The sequence below is a fragment of the Hemiscyllium ocellatum genome, chromosome 22 (genome assembly GCF_020745735.1).
Source record: "Hemiscyllium ocellatum isolate sHemOce1 chromosome 22, sHemOce1.pat.X.cur, whole genome shotgun sequence".
NCBI classification, from domain to species: domain Eukaryota; kingdom Metazoa; phylum Chordata; class Chondrichthyes; order Orectolobiformes; family Hemiscylliidae; genus Hemiscyllium; species Hemiscyllium ocellatum.
In genome coordinates this window covers 37,691,868-37,711,715 of record NC_083422.1, presented here as the reverse complement: position 1 = coordinate 37,711,715, position 19,848 = coordinate 37,691,868, and the positions used below count along the sequence as shown (strand labels likewise).

Sequence of the window (19,848 nt, the reverse complement as noted above, 5' to 3'; positions counted from 1 at the left end):
GGATGACATTGCGTTAGTTAGCGAATCGTATGAGGGAATGAAGTACAATTTAAAACTTGTGGAGAAATTCTGTGCTAATACGGAATGGAGATTAATATTAGAAAGACTAAGGGGTTTTATTTTACCGTCAAAAATAAAACAATTATCTTTAACGACAAGGCCAATTGGAAATTTAATGAAGGATCTATTCAATTCATAGAACCGGGTCAAACAGATAAATATTTAGGTGCAAAAATAGACCCGTGGGTTGGCATAGGCCAAGCAGACTGGGAGGGTAAGTTAGAAAGCTGGATCAATAATTTAAAAACATCACCCTTAAAACCGACACAAAAATTAGAAATTTTAAAAACATATTTTATTCCCAGATTGTATTATTATTTAATTTTATCAGAATCCTCTGTTAACTATCTCAACAAATTAGATAATATAATTAAAAACGCTGTTAAAGAAATATTACATCTTCCGCAATCCATCACAGATGACATTTTATATGCTAAATGTCGTGATGGAGGCCTGCCAATAAACAGATTGGCAACCTTTATTCCAATTTCGATCATGAGGAAGTTTGGGGCACTCCATAAATCCCCGGACTAAGTTTTGCATGCCTCGTTTCAGTTCGAGGGTGAAAGTATTATGGAGAAAATGAAGAAATTAAGTAGACTAAAGTCTTTGGAATTGATTTGGAACCCAAACATCAATAGACAAATGGGAGAAACTGATACTATCAATGAAGAAAGTGATGAAGAAATCGATGAATTCAGCAATACTAACTATGCGAATTGGAGATCCACGGAAATTGACAAATGGATAGCCCTCCCATGTCAAGGAGCAGGCGCTCACTACTTCAAAAATGATAGTATATCGAATAATTGGCTGAAAAGGATTCAATTTATGAAAACCTCAAAAGTAATCAACTCGATTTTATTAAGGACCAATCTGTTTCCGACAAGGGCGTCCCTGTCATATGGAAGGCCATTTAACATCAAAGCCTGCAGAAGATGTAATGCAACCTCAGACTCTGGCACACATCTCGGGATGGTGCCCCTTTGTTAAGAACATGCGTATAAAAAGGCATAATAGAGTGACAGAGGAACTTACTAAATTTGTTAGGAAGAACGAGTGGACAATTTTCGTTGAACCTAGAATTAAGGATACTGAAGGGAAACTATGGATCCCTGATTTAATATTTAAAAAGGATCAGCAAATAATAGTAGTGGATGTAACGATAAGGTCAGACCTTCAAATTAACTCCTTAGAAGCAGCGTGGGAAGAGAAAGTAAACAAATACAAACATCTAAAGGAAGAGATCATGGACCTTACAGGAAAAGGAAATGTATCCTTCCATGGTTTTGTGATGGGTTCCCGGGGGAAATGGTTGGAGAAGAATGAAGAGCTTATGAAAAGCCTCGGGATTTTGAAGTTTAAATCTTTCGCCCAGAATATCACGAACCTTGTTTTATCTCTAACCCTTGAGCTGCTAAGAATTTTTATGGACTCTTAATTTCCCCCAGACGACATAATTTAAGAACTTTTTAGAAATTTTTAATTGATTTTTAGATAGTTTTAATTATTTTAATTAATTTTAGAGGTTTTAAGTTTTAGAATTTTAGTAAATAAAGTTTGAGAGTTTTAAATTCACGTATAAATGGTGATGGGTATACCGGTGATAAAATTAAAATGCACGGTCAACACAACAGGTGATGAGTGGTAAACTATGTCGAATGGTTGAATAACCTAGCTCATCCCTGCCCTTGCTGAATTCTGTCTTTCCATTATTTTCATTTTACCGTTCCCTTAAGATCATCCGGCTGTGGTTTCGCTGGATAGAGGTTTTTACGTGTCGATGAGCAACAGAAAAACTCAAAATGGACACAATCCATCATGCATGGGGAGTGCATCTATATAGGTGAGGGGGAACCTTTTCTCTCAAAATGTATGTGAATATATGGAATCCTTTATCCCAGAGGGCTGTTGAAATGAAGTAATATTCAAGGCTGAAATGAACAGGCTTTTAATCAGTCAGGCCATCGAGGGTTATGGGGATAAGGCAGGAATGTAGAGTTGAGAATCAGTTCAGTCATGATCTTATTGACTGGCAAAGAAGGCTTAATGGGAAAGGTTGCCTACTTCTGCTCCTACATTTTTGGTTTTAACCACCTTCAGCTGTTTCATCACACATCTGAACTGAGGATATTTGCTGATGATTGCACAATGTTCAGTATCATTCCCCTCTCAAATATTGAAGCAGTTCCTGTTCATACGCAGCAAGACCCAGAAAATATCCAGGCTTGGGTAGGTAGAATCCAACAAATGACCATACCCAGCAAAAGAGAACCTAACCATTGCATATTGGCATTCAATTGCATTACTATTGTTCTACCTCACAATATCAACATCCTGTGGGTGACCATTTATATGAAATTTAACTACATTCACCACAAATTGTGTGGATACTAAAACAAGCCAGGGGCTGTGAATTGTAAAGCAAATAATACACTTTCTGATTCTTTAAAGTCTAACCAATATCTGCCAAATATTAGCACAGAGCTACATCAAATCAGCCTCCCTTGGTTGACGCTTGTAACACAGTAAAATTAAAATGTTGAATAACCCTCAAAACTGACTCCAATGATTCATAATTAGACACATTGTATAACTGATGTCAGACACCAGGTTTCTCGCACAAAGATTTAATAAATTAATAATACAGTGGCTTTAGCAGCGTTAAATCATAAGGTATTCTGATTAAAATCTATGATTAAAACCCAATCTTCCATGATTCTAGCCACTCTCGCACAAAGACAGACAAACAGCACAATTAAAGAATGAATTAAAAGGATGAAATAAATGAGATGTATTCACTTAACTGGACTCCATGATCCAATAACATCACCAGCATATGGGATTATATCTTGCATGGTTTCTGACAACACCGATGCACGTAAACATCTTCTAATGGATTCCAAGGAATATTTATTTAATTCTAAGAACCGAGATTCTATTTTCTGAACTTTCAATAAGTCAATCATGAGAGGATAACTCAGGAGTAATCAAACATCTGTTCTATAGCTTTTGCTAGCACAATCCTTCAGAGTTTGGAAGAAGATTTGTAGCTCGGGTGCTCGTTGTTGTGGTTCTGTTCATCGAGCTGGGAATTTGTGTTGCAGACGTTTCGTCCCCTGTCTAGGTGACATCCTCCGTGCTTGGGAGCCTCCTGTGAAGCGCTTCTGTGATCTTTCCTCCAGCATTTGTAGTGGTTTGAATCTGCTGCTTCCGGTTGTCAGTTCCAGCTGTCCGTTGCAGTGGTCAGTATATTGGGTCCAGGTCGATGTGCTTATTGACTGAATCTGTGGATGAGTGCCATGCCTCTAGGAATTCCCTGGCTGTTCTCGGTTTGGCTTGTCCTATAATAGTAGTGCTATCCCAGTCGAATTCATGTTGCTTGTTATCTACATGTGTGGCTACTAAGGATAGCTGGCCGTGTCATTTCGTGGCTAGTTGGTGTTCATGGATGCGGATTGTTAGCTGTCTTCCTGTTTGTCCTATGTAGTGTTTTGTGCAGTCCTTGCATGGGATTTTGTACATTACATTGGTTTTGCTCATGCTGGGTATCGGGTCCTTCGTTCTGGTGAGTTGTTGTCTGAGAGTGGCTGTTGATTTGTGTGCTGTTATGATTGCAATGGACAGCTGGAACTGACAACTGGAAGCGGCAGATTCAAACCACTACAAATGTCGGAGGAAAGATCACAGAAGCGCTTCACGGGAGGCTCCCAAGCACTGAGGATGTCACCTAGACAGGGGACGAAACGTCTGCAACACAAATTCCCAGACTTGGATGGAGAGAAATTTCTTAAATGTGGACAAGAAAACTTTTTCTTATTCAGTATGTGGATGTATCTACTAGAGAAGGAGCAAAACGTGACCTCCTCTTAGGAAATAAGAGAGGGCAAGTGACTGAGGTGTCAGTGGGGGAGCACTTTTGGGGCCAGTGATCATAATTCTATTAGTTTCAAAATTGTGATGGAAAGGATAGACTTTAACTAAAAGTTAAAGTTCTAAAATAGAATAAGGCCAATTTTGATGATATCAGGCAAGAACTTTCAAAAGTTGATTGGGAGAGTTGAGTGGAAGATAACGGGATGGATGGAATGTGGGAGGCCTTCAAAAATGAGATAATGAGAGTCCAGAGGCAGTACGTTTCTGTCAGTATGACGGCAAGGTTCTGGTCACGAAAAAGGAGGTGATATATGGCAGGCATTGACAGCTGGGATCAAGTGAATCTCTAGAAAAACAGTAGCAGGAGTATACTCATGAGGGAAATCAGGAAGGCAAAAAGGGGACATGAAAAAGCTTTGGCAAATGGGAGACTGCAAAGGGATTCCATAAATGCATTAAAGAGAAAAAGAGAGAAACCAGGGAGAGATCAAGGCTATCTATATGTGGAACTGCAGAGATCATTAAGACACTAAACGAGTAATTCGCATCAGTATTTGTTGTGAGAAAGATACGGAAGCTACAGAACTTGGGAGAATTAAAAAGTCATATCTTGAAAAGTGTATGTGCCACAGAGGTGGTGATGCTAGACATCTTAAAACACAAAGGTGAATAAATCACTGGGATTTGATCAGGTATATCTTACAACTTTGTAGGAAGCTAGGAAAGTGATTGTTGGGCTCCTTGCTGAGATCATCGATAGTCACGGTTGAGGTGCCGATGAATGGACATTGGCTAACGTGGTGCCACTTTTTAAGAAAGGTAGTAAGGAAAGCCAGGGAACCATCGACCGGTGAGCCTAATATCAGTGTTATGAAGGTGCAAAAGTGCACTGTACTTTTAAGAGAGTGAAGGACTTGGCAAACACACTGAGTGCTGGAGACTTTACAATGTTTTGTTCAGAACAGATAGCACTGGCCGAGTTGCATAGAGGCAAAAACAAATTCTAATTTGGCCAGTTTAAATCATACCCCAAAAATACCAAATTCCAATCAAGTTTGAACTGAGTATATTGACAATCTTAAAAGCGAATAACACAATCTGATGCTTTAGGGGTGGAAGACCGAGGAAAATTAAACAGTTACTGAGAGGAGAACTACCAATCTAGTCGCATGAAAAGACTGCCTGAAAAATAGCTCTCTTAAAAGATACCTTTCTCAACCAGTAACCTGCGAAGCAGAATCCCCAAGAAGAAAAGAAGACAGGCATACAGAGAAGAACCGAAAGCTGCCTGGTTTTGAGATAAGTTTTGTTTTGTAAATCTTAATCGGGTTTATTTTTAAAATCGGACTAGTATTGTAGAAGGGGAAGGTAAAAGGTGGATTAGAGGAATGAGTTGTAAGTAGTTGTTAGTTAATTATTCTCTGTTATACTTTAAGAACTAAAGTTAATTTTTACTTTAAGTAGTTCTTGGCTCCCGAATTTTCACAGATGACTGCACAGGATAAATATTTCCTGTGTTGCTGGGTTAAATTGAGCAGGAGGGTTTACCCCGTTTGTAACATCAGTAATGGATAAGTTGTTAGAGGGGATTTTGAGGGACAACATTTATATATATTTGGAAATGCAAGGACTGATTAGGGATAGTTAACATGGCTTTGTGCAGAGGAAATTATGTCTCACTAACTCAATTGAGTTTTTTGAAGAAGTAACAAAGATGATTAATGAAGGCAGAGTGATGGACATTGTTTTTATGGGCTTCAGTAAGACATTCAACAAGATTCTGCATGGTAGTCTGGGTTAGCAAGGTTTGACCACACGGAATCCAGTTGGAGCTAGCCACTTGGATGCAAAATTGCCTTGAAGTTAGGCGACAGAGGATGGTGGTGGAGGGTTGTTTTTCAGACTGGAGGCCTGGGACCAGTAGTGTGCCACAGGAATCGGTTCTGGGTTCACCGTTTTTTTGTCATTGATAGAAATGATTTTGATGTGAATGTAGAAGCAATGGTTAATAAGTTTGCAAAACTGGTGGTGTAGTGGACAGTGAATGTTATCTCAGAGTACAATGGGACCTTGATCAGATGGGCTTATAGACTGAGGAGTGGCAGATGAAGTTTAATTTAAATGTGAGGTGTTACATTTTGAAAAGGCAAATCACGGCAGGACTTATACCTTTTTTCGTAATTATATTTATTAGCAATTTTTTTTAAACTTTACAAACATATAACATTATTGAAAAATACAATCAATAACAAATGTCAGTATAATAAAAAGAGAAAAAAATTATAATACAACTACTGTCTACAAACTATTAACCTACCCTATAGTGTAAAACAAACCCTAACACTGTGCAAAGCAACATCAATAAATAAGTAAATTACTAATAGATAAAAAAAAGAAAGAAAAGCCAAAAATAAACACCAAACGCTATGCTCAGCACAAAGCTCCCAAACAAAGGAATGAAAGAATTGTATATATACCCATATTAACTCAGGAGACCTGCTCCAGGGTCCAGGGCTTGACAAACCTAACCATCCTGGTTAAACAATTGCCCTAGTTAAAATAACTGACAAATCTATATCCAAATAACTCAAGTAGGGCTGCCACGTCTTATAAAAATGGTCTGTTGTGTGGTGCACCATGTGTGTAAAAGCGTCCAAGGGAATGTGCTCCATCCTTAATTTCTGCCATCTCAGCAAGCCCGGGAGGTTCTCAGACACCCAGTTCATTAGAATATTCTTCCGTGCACAGTATGAAAGAATATTAAATAGCCCCATGCCTGTCCAAAGATGGTAAATTTGGTAGACCCAAGAAGAGAGATATCGGGTTTACTTTGACTTCAGTCCTCAATACCCTCCTTATCTCTCCCGCCACAGTGCTCCAATAAACACGGAGCCTGTGGCATGTCCAGAAGCAATGGGTAAGAGTACCTAAATTTATTTGTAGTGGGGCACACGGAAGATGCTCCTTTTTTAAACTTTGCTAGTCAAGCTGGTGCCAGATGAGCCCTGTGCAGAACTTTTAACTGCGTAGCGCATGTCCTATTACAGATTGAGATCTTTCAAGCATTCTCCCAAATGTTCTCCAATGTTTCAGAAGAGATCTCCACTTCTAGCTCTTGCTTCCAGACCTTACATACCCAGTTAATATCCTGCCAGGCCCTGCCACCCAGCAGGTGATAGAGGGCACTAATCGAAAGGGTGCTTGTGGAACGTAGCAACAACCTCTCGATGTCAGGCTTATAGGGCTTAGTGAGAAGCATAGTCTTCTTCTGGATGAAATCCCTAACCTGAAAAAAACTGAAAAAGGTCTCTGCTGGGCAACCCGTATTTGCAGCTCAGTTGCTCAAAAGACACCATTACCTCCCTCTCAAACAAGTCTCCCAAACTAGAAACTCCTCTCGCTGCTCATAGTTTGAACCCTGAGTCCATCATCCCTGGTTGGAACCCTGGCATGCCAACTATAGGTGTAAGTGGTGAAGTCATGGATAAACAACCCTCACTCTGACACATTGCCCTCCATGCCTTGACTATACTAATGCCAATGGGGTTGCAGCAGTCGTCCATAACTGTCCTCATCTTATCCATGAACAACAGGTTAATAAGAGGGCACTTTGCCTGGGAGACCTCAATATCCAGTCTTATGGAGTTCAGATCATTCCCTACACAATCACAAAGGACAGCAGGGAACTCAATTGATACCTCCTGATGTCTGGGAAATCAACTCCTCCCCTTCCTTGAGGAAACTGCAATTTAGTAAATTTGATGAAGGGCCGCCCACAATGCCAGACAAAGGAACCTAACTGCCCCATAAGCTTCCGCAGTGTTGACCTGGGAAACATTATAGGAAGCATACGCAAAGGATAAAGCAAACGAGGAAGAACATTTATCTTAATGAGAGAAATTCAGCCCAGCCATGAAATTGGAACAGCCTTCCATCTCTGGAGATCTCGCCTAATATTGTCTAGCAAGTGAGCAAAGTTAGTCCAAAATAACAGATCAAACTTGGGGGTGATAAAAATGCCTAGGTACAGGAACCCTGCCTGTGACCACTTAAAAAGGAACTTAGGGCCACCTTCAACTTCTGGCTCATCCTTATGGTTCCCCAAAGGTAGTCTCCGATTTTGCAAAGTTAATCTTATATCCTGAAATAGCCCCAAATGAATAGATACATTGTATCAAATGGGGTACGGAAGTCATCGGGTTTGATAAAAAGGAAGGACATCAGCCGCATACTGTGCAATCTTCTGTGCCCTCGATCCCACTTCTGGAGTGGTTATGTGGACGTTCTGACGAATGGCCTCTGCCAGCGGCTCTATCACCAACGTAAGCAACAATGGTGCGAAGGGGCAGCCTTGCCGACTACCCCTACCAATCCTAAAATTCCCAGACTTCACCCCGTTGGCAATGACCGCTGCCAGAGGGTAGTGATATAAAATATCCACCCACCGAGCAAAGACCCCACCCAACCCAAATTGTTCTAAGACGTAAAAAAGATACAGCCATTCCACCCAGTCAAATGCTTTCTCTGCATCTAAGGAAATCACCAACCCCTGAATAGATCATTGCTGACAAACTTGGACCATATTCAGCAACCTTCTAATGTTATTAGAGGACCTACAACCCCTTATAAAGCCTGTCTGGTCCTCTTTAACAGTATGGGGCAACACCTTTTCCAATCTCAGTGCCAGGATCTTGGACAGAATCTTGAAATTTGAATTTAATAGACAGATGGGTCTGTATGATGCACAATCCTCAGGAATCTTCCCCTTCTTAAGAATTAAGGAAATATTAGTTTCTCTCAAAGATGGTGGTAGGCATTCATACATATAGGAGTGATTGTACAACTCCAACATCAGCCCTGACAGAATCCCTATAAACTCCTTATAAAACTCACCCAGGAGACCATTAGGGCCAGGCGCTTTCCCACTCTGAAGTTGCCTAGCTATCTCCTGTATTTCCTGAAGTGTCAACGGGGCATTAAGGAGAGATGCCTGTTCCAAGGTTACCCCTGGGAGGTCCAGGTTCTTAAAAAAGGTCTCCATTTTAGCCCTCCTGTCCTCACAACCTTCAGACCGATACAATTCAGAGTAAAAGCTCCGAAAAGCCTCATTAATCTTTTTAGAATCGTATGTAAGGACCCCTGCGCTTCTCTGATTGCAGTAATGGATTAGGGAGCACGCTTTCTCCTAGTTAGGTATGCTTAATACTTCCCAGGCCTATCCCCATATTCGAACAGCCTTTGTCTAGCAAAAGCAAGTTCTTTCTTTGCGTTTTGTGTCATTATTGAATTCAAGGCAGCCAGGAGGGCCATGATCTGCTGTAGCTTAGTCAGCAAAGGCCGCGCAAAATGTGCCCCTTCAGTGGCTTTCAACCACGTCTCAAGTAGATGCTGCTGTTCCTCTTTCTGTCGTTTCCAGCTAGCCGAATAGGAAAAAGCTAATCCCCTAGTAGAGGCCTTCGAGGTCTCCCATAGCACAGACAGACTACTGCCTGAGTTGATAATCAAGAGTTCCCGAAACTCCTTCAAAAAGTATTCCACAAATTTGGAATCCTTAAGGAGACAAAGATCCAAACGGCAATGCCACAAACCTAGCCCTTCACTCTTGGCCTTAACCTCCAAATATACCACTGCGTGATCAGAGCTAACTATATTCCCAATTTTACAACCCATAATCGAATCCAGAAGTGCCAAGGGAGCCAGAAAGAGGTCAATCCTTTTGTGACATTTATGTGGGTTTGAAAACAAGGTGAAGTCCCTGCCAGTAGGATGAAGACATCTCCAAATATCCACTAGCCCCAACACCTCGCATAAGATAACCACCTACTTGGCCTGCAAAGAAATAGTTGGGGGCCCACAAGGCAACCTGTCCACTGTCGGATCCAAAAGACAATTTAAATCCCCCCCCCCATAATAATGTGCCGTGTTCTAAAAGCACTCAGCTTAGAGAAAGCACAAATCACAAATTTAAGGGGATGCGCCGGAGGACAGTAGACATTAAAATGCCATATTCCTCCCCATATATCAAAGCTAAGTATCACAAACCATCCCTGCACATCTCTCACCTGCTCTAATAATGTGAACGGAAGATTTTTCTGAATAAGTACCGCCACTCTCTTACTTTTAGATGAGTTTCCTGCAACAAAGTGATATCATCCCTTTCCCTCTTAAGGCTAGAAAACACTTTTTTCCTTTGAACAGGCAAATGACTTCCCTTAATGCTCCAGGTGCACCGTTTAATAAGACACTTAGCTATAACCCCTTTCAGAGATCCTTGCACCACTCTGAGGGAGAACCCCGCTTCAAAGCACCAAGCACAAGTAAATAAAGACTCAGGGTCGAAGAACTATATATACAAAAACTACTCTATCAAAACTATAAACAACTACAAAGAAAACCAACTATAAAACCTTGAATGGAAGACTCTTCCCCCTGCCCATAGGGGGCACTCACCCTACCCATCCCCTTCTTCACAGCTCCTTCAAACTGGACTGTGCCCCAGCCTTAGGTCAGAAAAAAAAACAGGAAATGATCCTTCAATCAACAGAAAAAAGACAAAGTCAGGATGAGCACTCCACCCATCCCTGACTTCATGTCACCCCTACTTGTGACAAAAAGAGAAACAGAATAAACAAAAAAAAAGGAGACAACAAAGAACATCCACAAAATTTCCCATCAGAAAATCTAGTTATTTAAAAAAAAGGAACAACTTTTTCCAAAGGTTTTCCCTCCTTTCCAAAAAAGGAAATTATTAGAGAGAAAGAAATAAATAAAAAAGGGGAAAGAGAATAAACATTAACCATATTCTTCAGGCCAATCTGTTTATTTTAAAGTGTATACAAAGTTTTTAGTTTGATCCGCTGAGTCAAGTGTATAAGCTGAGTCCTCGTGGCTGAAATGGAGCACTGCGGGGTATCTCACGGAATACTGGATACTCAGGTTCCTCAGCCTCTTTTTAGCTTCCTCAAAGGACTTCCTCTTTCGAATTAAAGCTGCAGAGAAATCCTGGAAAAACATGATTTTTGACCTCTTGTACAGCAGTGCCTGCAAATCATTTCCCAGTAATCTAGGAGCTTCTATGACTTTTTGCTTGTCCGTATGAGTGGAACTGCACTAGGACCAGGTGGGGGCGCTGCACTAGCTCTGACTGGTGCACTGTAACCCGATAATCCCTTTCAATCTGTAGCCTGCTGGCTCGATGTGAAGCTGACTGGTTGCTCACCTTCCTCACCGTCAGGTAGCCCGACAATTCAAAGATTTATCCTCCAACCTCGATTTGCGAGGTCATCGATATGGTCTCGCAAGGCCCGCACCTCTCGCTCCAGCACCTGGAATGGACTGGATGAGGACTCCATCGCAGCTTCTGAGGCCTTCGTTTGACCCTCCACCTCCTCCAGCCGCTCCCCAAGGCCCTAGATCTCCTGCTCATGCTTCTGCAGCATGGATGCGATAGGTTGGACCTGGGTACAAATCTCCACATGGATCTCCTCAATCGCAGCCCCAACTTTCAAGGTAAGTCTCTCCATCGCTGCAGCCAATTCCTGAGAGTCTGTCAGGTCCCCGGGGGTTCAGGAGAGGTTGCTGCTGCTGCAGTCTCTGGTGTTGTAGGTGCTGCTGGGGAGTGTCCTCCCTGCTGCGGTTTGCTCGCTTCTTTTCCCTTTGGCATCCTTCCCACTCCCAAATGTTAACAAATATGTGTTCTGTAAGATTTTAAACTAATAATTCCACCATATAAGTTGGCCAGGGATGGCAAATAAACACCATGATTTGGAGATGCGGTGTTGGACTGGGGTGTACAAAGTTAAAAATCACACAACACCAGGTTATGGTCCAACAAGTTTCATTGGAAGCACACTAGCTTTCGGAGCGACACTCCATCAGGTGATTGTGATCACCATCACACAATCACCTGATGAAGGAGTGTCGCTCCGAAAGGTAGTGTGCTTCCAATTAAACCTGTTGGACTATAACCTGGTGTTGTGTGATTTTTAACTAAATAAACACCAATATGCCTTGGCTGTTAGGCAGATCTATCCACTGCAGTTCTATGGAATCACCACTATCCTGCAGAGTCCCAGGACTTATACACTTAACACTAAGGTCTTGGGTGTGTTGTCGAACCTTGGGGTGCAAGTTCATGGAGTCATAGGTAGACAGGGTAGTGAAGGCAGCATTTTGGCATTCTTGCCTTTGTTGCTCAATCATTGAATATAGGAGTTGGGACATCATGTTGCAGCTAATCTAGACATTGTTTAGGCTGCTTTTGGATTACTGCTTTCAATTCTATTCTCCCTGTTATAGGGAAGATCTTATTAAACTTGAAAGAGTGCAGGAAAGATTTATAAGGATGTTGTCAGATTTGGAGGGTTTGAGCTATAGGGAGAGGCTCAATAATCTGCAGCTATTTTTCCTGGAGTGGAGGCTGAGGGGTGACCTTATTAGTAGTTCACAGAATCATGAGGGACATGGATAGGGAGAATAGTCAAGGTCTTTTTCCCAAGGTAGGAAAGTCCAAATTAGAGGACATAGTTTAAGGTGAGAGGGGAAAGATTTAAAAGGGACCTAAGGGGCAACCTTTTCATGCATAGGGTAGTGCATGTATGGAATAAGCTGCCAGAGGAAGTGTTGGAGGCTAGTACAATCACAACCCTTAAAAGGCAGCTGAATGAGTACATGAATAGGAAGGGATCTATGGGCCAAATGCTGGCAAATTGGACTATATTAATTTCGGATAATTGGTGAGCATGACCAATCTATCTGTTCTGTGCCGTACAACTCTACGATTCTGTCATCAGTTTGAGTATAAGGCCTCCCGAAGTCTAAGCATTTATACAACACTTTTTAACAAGAAACAGCCTGCAATTAACTACCAGGCCTGATTCCATGAATAAGTAACTGTTCATTTGAAACAAAGGGAACAAATAAGCTGTTGCACATAATCCAAAGTTTAGCTTTCAGGTCCAAATCAAAAGAATAAAGAACAAAGATTATAATAAATTAAAACAACTAAAAATCAAAGCACACAAAAGTACAAGTCAGGAGTGTAAGGGACTGCTCTTCACTTGATAAATTGCAGCTCTTACACAATCAAGGAGCCCAACCACATCCAGGTCAGTGCAGCCCACTTGACTGTCACCCTAAGCACACCATCAACATTCCCTCTGTCCACCACTGGATGCACAGTGCATACCATCTACAAGATGAAATGCAACAACTTACTAAAGATTCTACCACCTAGAATAAGGACAGCAAATGCAATGGAGTATCATCAACTGCCTCCAAACACTATGCCACTCTGATTTAGACTTATATATCAGTATTCTTTCAGTGCCACTGGGTCAAAATCCTGGAACTGCTTTCCTACCAGCACTGTGGGCGTACTTATCCTCCTCCCGCCATTGAGAAAAAATCATTTTAAAATTCATGTATGTCATCTCCCCTACTTCGACTGATATATGCCAAGATAAAATTGAGGCTAAATCTTTTATTTCTTAATGAAGTACTGTTCAGCTTAGTCTCTTAATCATTTTACTAAAATATTGCATAGGCCAAAATCTTATGGTAAAAACAGTAAGCATATATAATGTTTCAAAGACAGTATTGTATACTAACTTCCTTAGGGTATTGAGATGCTCCTCAAGACTCAGCTAGTGTCCTAGTTTTGACGGAAAACAATCTATGCCATTAGTACATGGCAACACATAATCATAGAACAGTTACAGCACAGCAGAAAGCTATTCAATCTTCAATGCCTGTGCCAGTTCTCTCCTAGGTTCAGCTCGCTCCACTTCCAGGTTCTTTCTCCAGAGCCCCACAATTTACTTTTGTGTGCTGATCCAATTTATTTTTGAAAGCAATCAGTAAATCTGTCTTCCATTTAGATAGCTCACTCTAGAATATTACCACTAGCTATGTCAAAAATCTTTTTAATCACATTATTTTATGTCACTAGTCATTAATCACTGAATTTGATGAATTATATAATGTGTAATATGATAAATTGAAATTGAAATGCAACTTTTTTTACACCACTCTCAAATGACTTTCAATATTACTTAATCTACAATTTTATCGAAATAACTAAGTATTTTCAAATTGTATTGCAGCAATTAAAATCACTATTTTAGGGATTGCAGAAGTTTGCATTAATCATTCTGAAGTCTGCAGTCTGGAAACTGTCAACGTAGTACTTCTTTGAAGGATAGAGGTAACAAGCTGAGGAACTGGGTGATAAATCTAAGGACTCTATTATTTTATGGGTAGCCAATTTGTTTGTTCAAATACAGGTCAGGCCACGTAATTGGAATAAAGTAGTATTTTCAATAATTGTTGTCAATGGTAGGTGCAGCTTTAGTTGCTTCAATAACAAAAATTTAGTAATTTAAAAGGAAACTTTCTGCCACTGGAATAGTCATAAGGTTTAGCGAAGTATGTGCTTTATGAAGAAAGAATTCATTCAGCTGAGAATTACATAACTCATTTCAAATTGTTAATTTGCTATGGTGCTAAATTGCTAAGTGTTCAAAACAGATAGCTACAAAACTTGCACAAATACAAAATTCAGTTCCAGCAGTATATTTTGATCTTGCTTGAAAACATATATTGTATTCAAGTCATAGAAGAAAGTGACAAGGGAGGTGTGCTATGGTATTGAACCAGAAGGTTGCAATTATGGACAGATGAGAACGTTTAGTCAGGATAACAGCCCAATCTGCACTTGGTCTCGTCAGTAACAATAGGAAATAATGCTAAATATCTATTAAATATTGTCATTGTGATGAGTTTCAGCTCAGCGAACTCTAGGAAAGGATGTCAAGACCTTGAAGAGAGTGCAGATGAGATTGACCACAATGTTGATCAGGAACTTCAGTTATGCAGAGAGACTGGAGAAACTGGGACTATTCTCTTTCGAAGAGGGAAGACTAAGATGAAATTTTATTTAGGTGTTCAAAATTAGAAGAGGCGATGTGAAGAAACAGTTTTAAGTCCACAGGTTGCTGTGATTGGGAATGCACTATCTGAAATGTCATGGAAGTAGATTCAGTATTAATTTTCATAAAAGAAATTTCAAAAGGGGTAAAAGAAGGTATATGAAAAGAGCAGTGTGGTAGACCTAATTGGCTGACTTACCAAAGAGCTAACACAAGCACACCAGGGAAATGGTCTCGTTGTATGCTACATCATTCTACATTTCTATGATGTCATGCATTCATCATCTTTTACATGACTTACATTTCAGCTAATTGAAGTCGCCACATCACTCTTTGGCAGTGCTCTCATTTTTAATCTAACATTCAAGTTAGACAAATTTGTCAACGGAAACAGGCCAGAAATAGGATGACCAATAACTTTAAGTGAACCTACCCCATGCAGACATTTGTGTTGGAAATCAATATTAATGTTGTAAAATTCAGTGCCTTCAGAAGGTCATCACACATGCATACCAGGATCAAAAACTGGCTGCTGAATTTAGGCCCTTGAAAGTAAAGTTTGCTAATTCACCAGCCCAGAAACATCTAGGACAAAAACCAATTTTTAAAACCCAATTTTTAGGGGTCTTTGAATTTCATGTAGTAGATTGGGCAAAATAAATACATTTCTGACTCACAAAAGATTGCGCCTTCAGCCATGGATGAGGTAAACAAACAGCCACTGCTTTTCAACACATCAGTTCCAAACAACAAGGTGATAAACAACAGCACCCCAGAGGGAGCAGTCCCTTCAGAAAGCAAAACATTACGTCAAAGACTGACACATGTTAACACATTCTAAATTCTAGCAGATGTAGGCATTAAAACAATAAAAAGACAAGACAACAATAAATCCTGTCATTTCTAGAAATAGAGAAAACAGCTAAGTCTTCTCCTTCTAAACAACTTTCTGCTGTTCCAAGCTACACATGATGGGTAGGGGGATCTCAATCCCAAATAATAACTGAACAGTAAATGTGAAATTCTCAAACTTTGCATTATATATGATCAAAATAAAGGAGTTTCATTGCCTCATTCAGGATTGTAAAAATATGGAAAGTGAACGGGTTATTTGAAGAATCAAGTTTACCTCATCAAATCAAATTTCTTAATCTCCTGAGAAAGGCACAAAGATACAAGGTCTCATGTTAATTTAGTTACATTTCAGAACATTAACCCAACTTTGGGAACCATCTTCAACAAGTTACATTCAGCAGTAGATTATAGACACAGGAGAAACTGTTGTTTACTTGATTATGTGTCTATACTTAATTAAGCAGTTACTTATTGACTATGTTTGAATAAAGTGAACAACATAATATTAATTTATTTTTCAGGAAATCGATTCTGCTTCATTTTCACTAAACTCAGGGGAAAAATGCCGTTGTTCTTATACTTAAGATAATTAAATATCTAAGGTAGACTCAAGGTGACAGTGCCAGCACAGTAGGTAGGTGTTCAGCCTGTCTGTTCCAGTAGGTAGGTGTTCAGCCTGTCTGTTCCAAGCAGGTGGTATCTGATTCTGAAAAATTCTGAAAGGACCCTTCAAGTGGGAATTCTCTTCACTGGAAGTTTATCGTGCCTCTATGTTCACATTGATTGAAAGCTGAATTAGTTAAATATTTGACAGAGAAGTGAGTCACCAATAATGGGACACGGACAGGAGAGTGGAGCTGAGACCCCAACCTAATCAGTCACAACCTTAGTGCCTGGTGGAGAAGGCTCAAAGTATCTAATGACCCACTCCTGCTCCTCAGTCTCATGTTTCTGTGTTCCATTCAGCCCCTCAAACCTGCTAGACAGGAACAGTTGGAGGCCACTTACTCCTATAACCTGGTGCACAGAAACAGAGGAGACCACTCAGCCTCTCAAGTCTGTCCCACATGCTTTGAAGTAATTTGGGAAATGTAATTGGAAAATCAAGGCATGGGTATGAAAGAGCTTTTTTGCTTTGAGGTCAGAGCAATATTAGCAGAAGGGATGGCTGCAGTGTTGACAGAAGGATAGAGACTCCTGGTAGCAACAGCAGTGCCTCAAGTCGGACTCCTGATAGTGACAGGCCCAGAACCTAGACTCTTAGCCGAGGTTGGGCCTGGAGCAGGGATCCCATGCTGTGGTAGACACAATGCCTAGACTCTTGACGGTGGCCTGAGTGGTAACTTCTGGCTGTGGTAGGCCCAATTACTGGACGCTTGGTAGTGGCGGGGCAGCGGCTATGTTGGTGGCTGTGTCTGAAGCAAGGACACTTGGCAGTATCAGTGAGGAGGTAGCAGCAGTAGAGCTGAGATCTCCTGGGATATCAGCATTATGGTACCCAAAGCAGGGTCTCCTCGAGGCCCAGAACACTTTGCAGGGATCTTGCAGAAACTCTGAAGCCATGCTTGAGATCCAATTTGAACAGAGAAAGAAATCTATTTAAGTAATTGCTTTTTATTGTTTTTGCCACTCAAAATAGCTCAGAGTTGTGGCAATGAAATACTTTTCACTGCATTTCCTAGATACATGACAACAAAATCATTCATTCATATTTGCCTTTGTTTACAGTTATTTAACTAAAATGCATAGATACATATTATCCTGCCATACATGGCTCAAAGTGTTTCTCTTCACAGATGCTACAAGACTTGCTGAGTATTTCCTACACTTTGTTTTCGTTAGAGTTCCAGCAACTGCCAATATTTTGTTTGTAATGAGATTTTACATGCATTTCAATTAAAGTAAATAAACAAAGCCATCACATCCATCCTTAAATTATTTCTTCCAAGTAAAACCAAACTCAGCACAAAGCAATTTTCTTCAGAACAAAACTACTGACCCTAAATTTAAACTGGGGTTAGGGTCTATATCATGTCTACCTTGAAATGTTATCAACCTCCCCCAACCATCAGCCAACCTTGCTTCCTCACTCCCATGTCCTGATACCAATGTGCTGGATGTACATTTGCTCACTGAGGTGGAAGATTCATTTCCAGATGTTTTGTCACCCTACTAGGTAACATCTTCAGTGGGCCTTTATGTGTTTGGGTTTCTTTCAGTTGGTGATGTCATCTCCTGTTCTTTTCCTCAGGGAGTGGAAGATGGGGTCCAACTCGATCTATTTGTTGATAGAGTTCTGGTTGGAATGCCATGCTTCTAGGAATTCTCATGCGTGCCTCTGTTTGGCTTGTCCTAGGATGTTTATGTTGTCCCAGTCGAAGTGGTGTCCTTCCTTATCTGTACTTAAGGATACTAGTGAGAGGGGGTCATCTCGTTTTGTGGCTCGTTGATGTTCATGTATCCTGGTGGCTAGTTTTCTGCCTGTTTGTCCAATGTAGTGTTTGTTACAGTTCTTGCACGGTATTTTATAAATGACATTAGTTTTCCTTGTTGTCTGTATAGGGTCTTTCAAGTTTATTAGCTGCTGTTTTAGTGTGTTGGTGGGTTTGTGGGTTACCATGATGCCAAGACGTCTGAGTAGTTTGGCAGTCATTTCCCAGATGTCTCTAATGCAGGGGAGGGTGACTAGGGTTTCTGGACGTACTTTGTCTGCTTGTTTGGATTTGTTGCTGAGAAATCGGCGGATTGTGTTCGTTGGTTACCCATTCTTTTTGAATACATGGTATAGATGATTTTCCTCTGCTCTGCATAGTTCCTCTGTGCTGCAGTGTGTGTTGACTCGTTGAAATAAGGTTCTGATGCAAACGAAGCTACACGAGAATTCCTAGAAGCATGGCATTCCAACCGGAACTCTATCAACAAACACATCGAATTAGATCCCATCTACCACCCCTGAGAAAGAACAGGAAATGACATCACCAACCCAAAGAAACCCAAACATATAAATAGAAAGCAGGAATTATCAATAGTGTTTCACCCAGCGGCCCACTGAAGATATTACCTATTAGGGTGACAAAATGTCTGGAAATGAGCCTTCCAGCTCAGCGAGCAAACATACATCCAGAACCTCAACCTGAGGTACAAATCTTCTCAAAACTAATATGCTATTTTTGAGCCGGCAGTCAGGACACCACAGGGAGAAAGTCCAAGCCTGCTTTTAAAACCGTAGATTTGTAATTTCAACCAAACATCCAAAGAGACATTAGATTCCAGACAATTACTACTCTCCCCTGGTGTTCCTGAACCTGTTGAGTTTCACGAACATTTTCGGTTCTTAATGAAGCTGTATTTTGCTTTTATATCAAGGTTTGATCCTAGGTCTATTTAGGAGGTCTTTGCCAGTAGTCTTATTCTAAAAACAGTCTTCAGAAACAACAGGTTAAGAAGAGGGGGGAAATAAACAAGGTTAACATTTCCGATTGTTAGCCTGCAATTTTTGCTTAACAGTGGCCATGAATGAATGTTGATCGAGTCCGAGTTTCGGTTTTACTGTGATGCTGTCTCGATGACACTGTGCATGTCAACACAATCCACTGCATTTCGTTCAATACTAATTGCTTATGAATAATTAACACTTTGCCTTTCAAATCAACCTTACCTTCCCATCGTTCAGCGTCTACTTCTGTCACTGAGTAAAAAAATGCTTCGAACTTTAAACTGTTATGTATGTATATTTTTCAAATACGACATTTAAGACCGACCATCAGAATGCGAACCCAATCCCTGGACGGCGAGGTTCAGTCATCCCTCGGCTCTTGTCTACTCAACCCCCGTCCAAACAGGAAAAGTATTTTCCAGCAGAACAGCCCCTACCCCTACCTCCAGACAGTTTCGGTATCCTCCCCACTTTATTGGTGATCTCTGCTGTCAAGGTGCCGAAGTCCTGCTCGTAAACCTCGAAGTCCGAGGACATTTTGCTGAGAGGTTGACTGCGGTGCCAGATGGACGGAGTGGGAGCGACGACCGTTTCCTTCACTCGCTCGCGCACACTGCCGCCCGGAAAACCCTTCCCACTTGGGAGAGAGAGAGAGAAACAGAGACAGAAATCAGAAAGCCGACTGTCTTTAAA

The 19,848-nt window shown here is 40.8% G+C and overlaps 1 protein-coding gene across 3 annotated transcripts in view; it reads right to left on the bottom strand.

Moving 5' to 3' along the window:
* vti1a (vesicle transport through interaction with t-SNAREs 1A) overlaps nt 1–19,848 on the bottom strand; it is a 353,121-nt gene that overhangs the window by 332,794 nt on the left and 479 nt on the right. For all 3 annotated transcript variants that reach the window (XM_060842088.1, XM_060842086.1, XM_060842087.1), the window contains exon 2: nt 19,599–19,792. In XM_060842088.1, coding sequence (XP_060698071.1) covers nt 19,599–19,692 — 94 coding nt within the window. In that variant the 5' untranslated portion in view covers nt 19,693–19,792. The remainder of the gene's footprint in view (nt 1–19,598; nt 19,793–19,848) is intronic.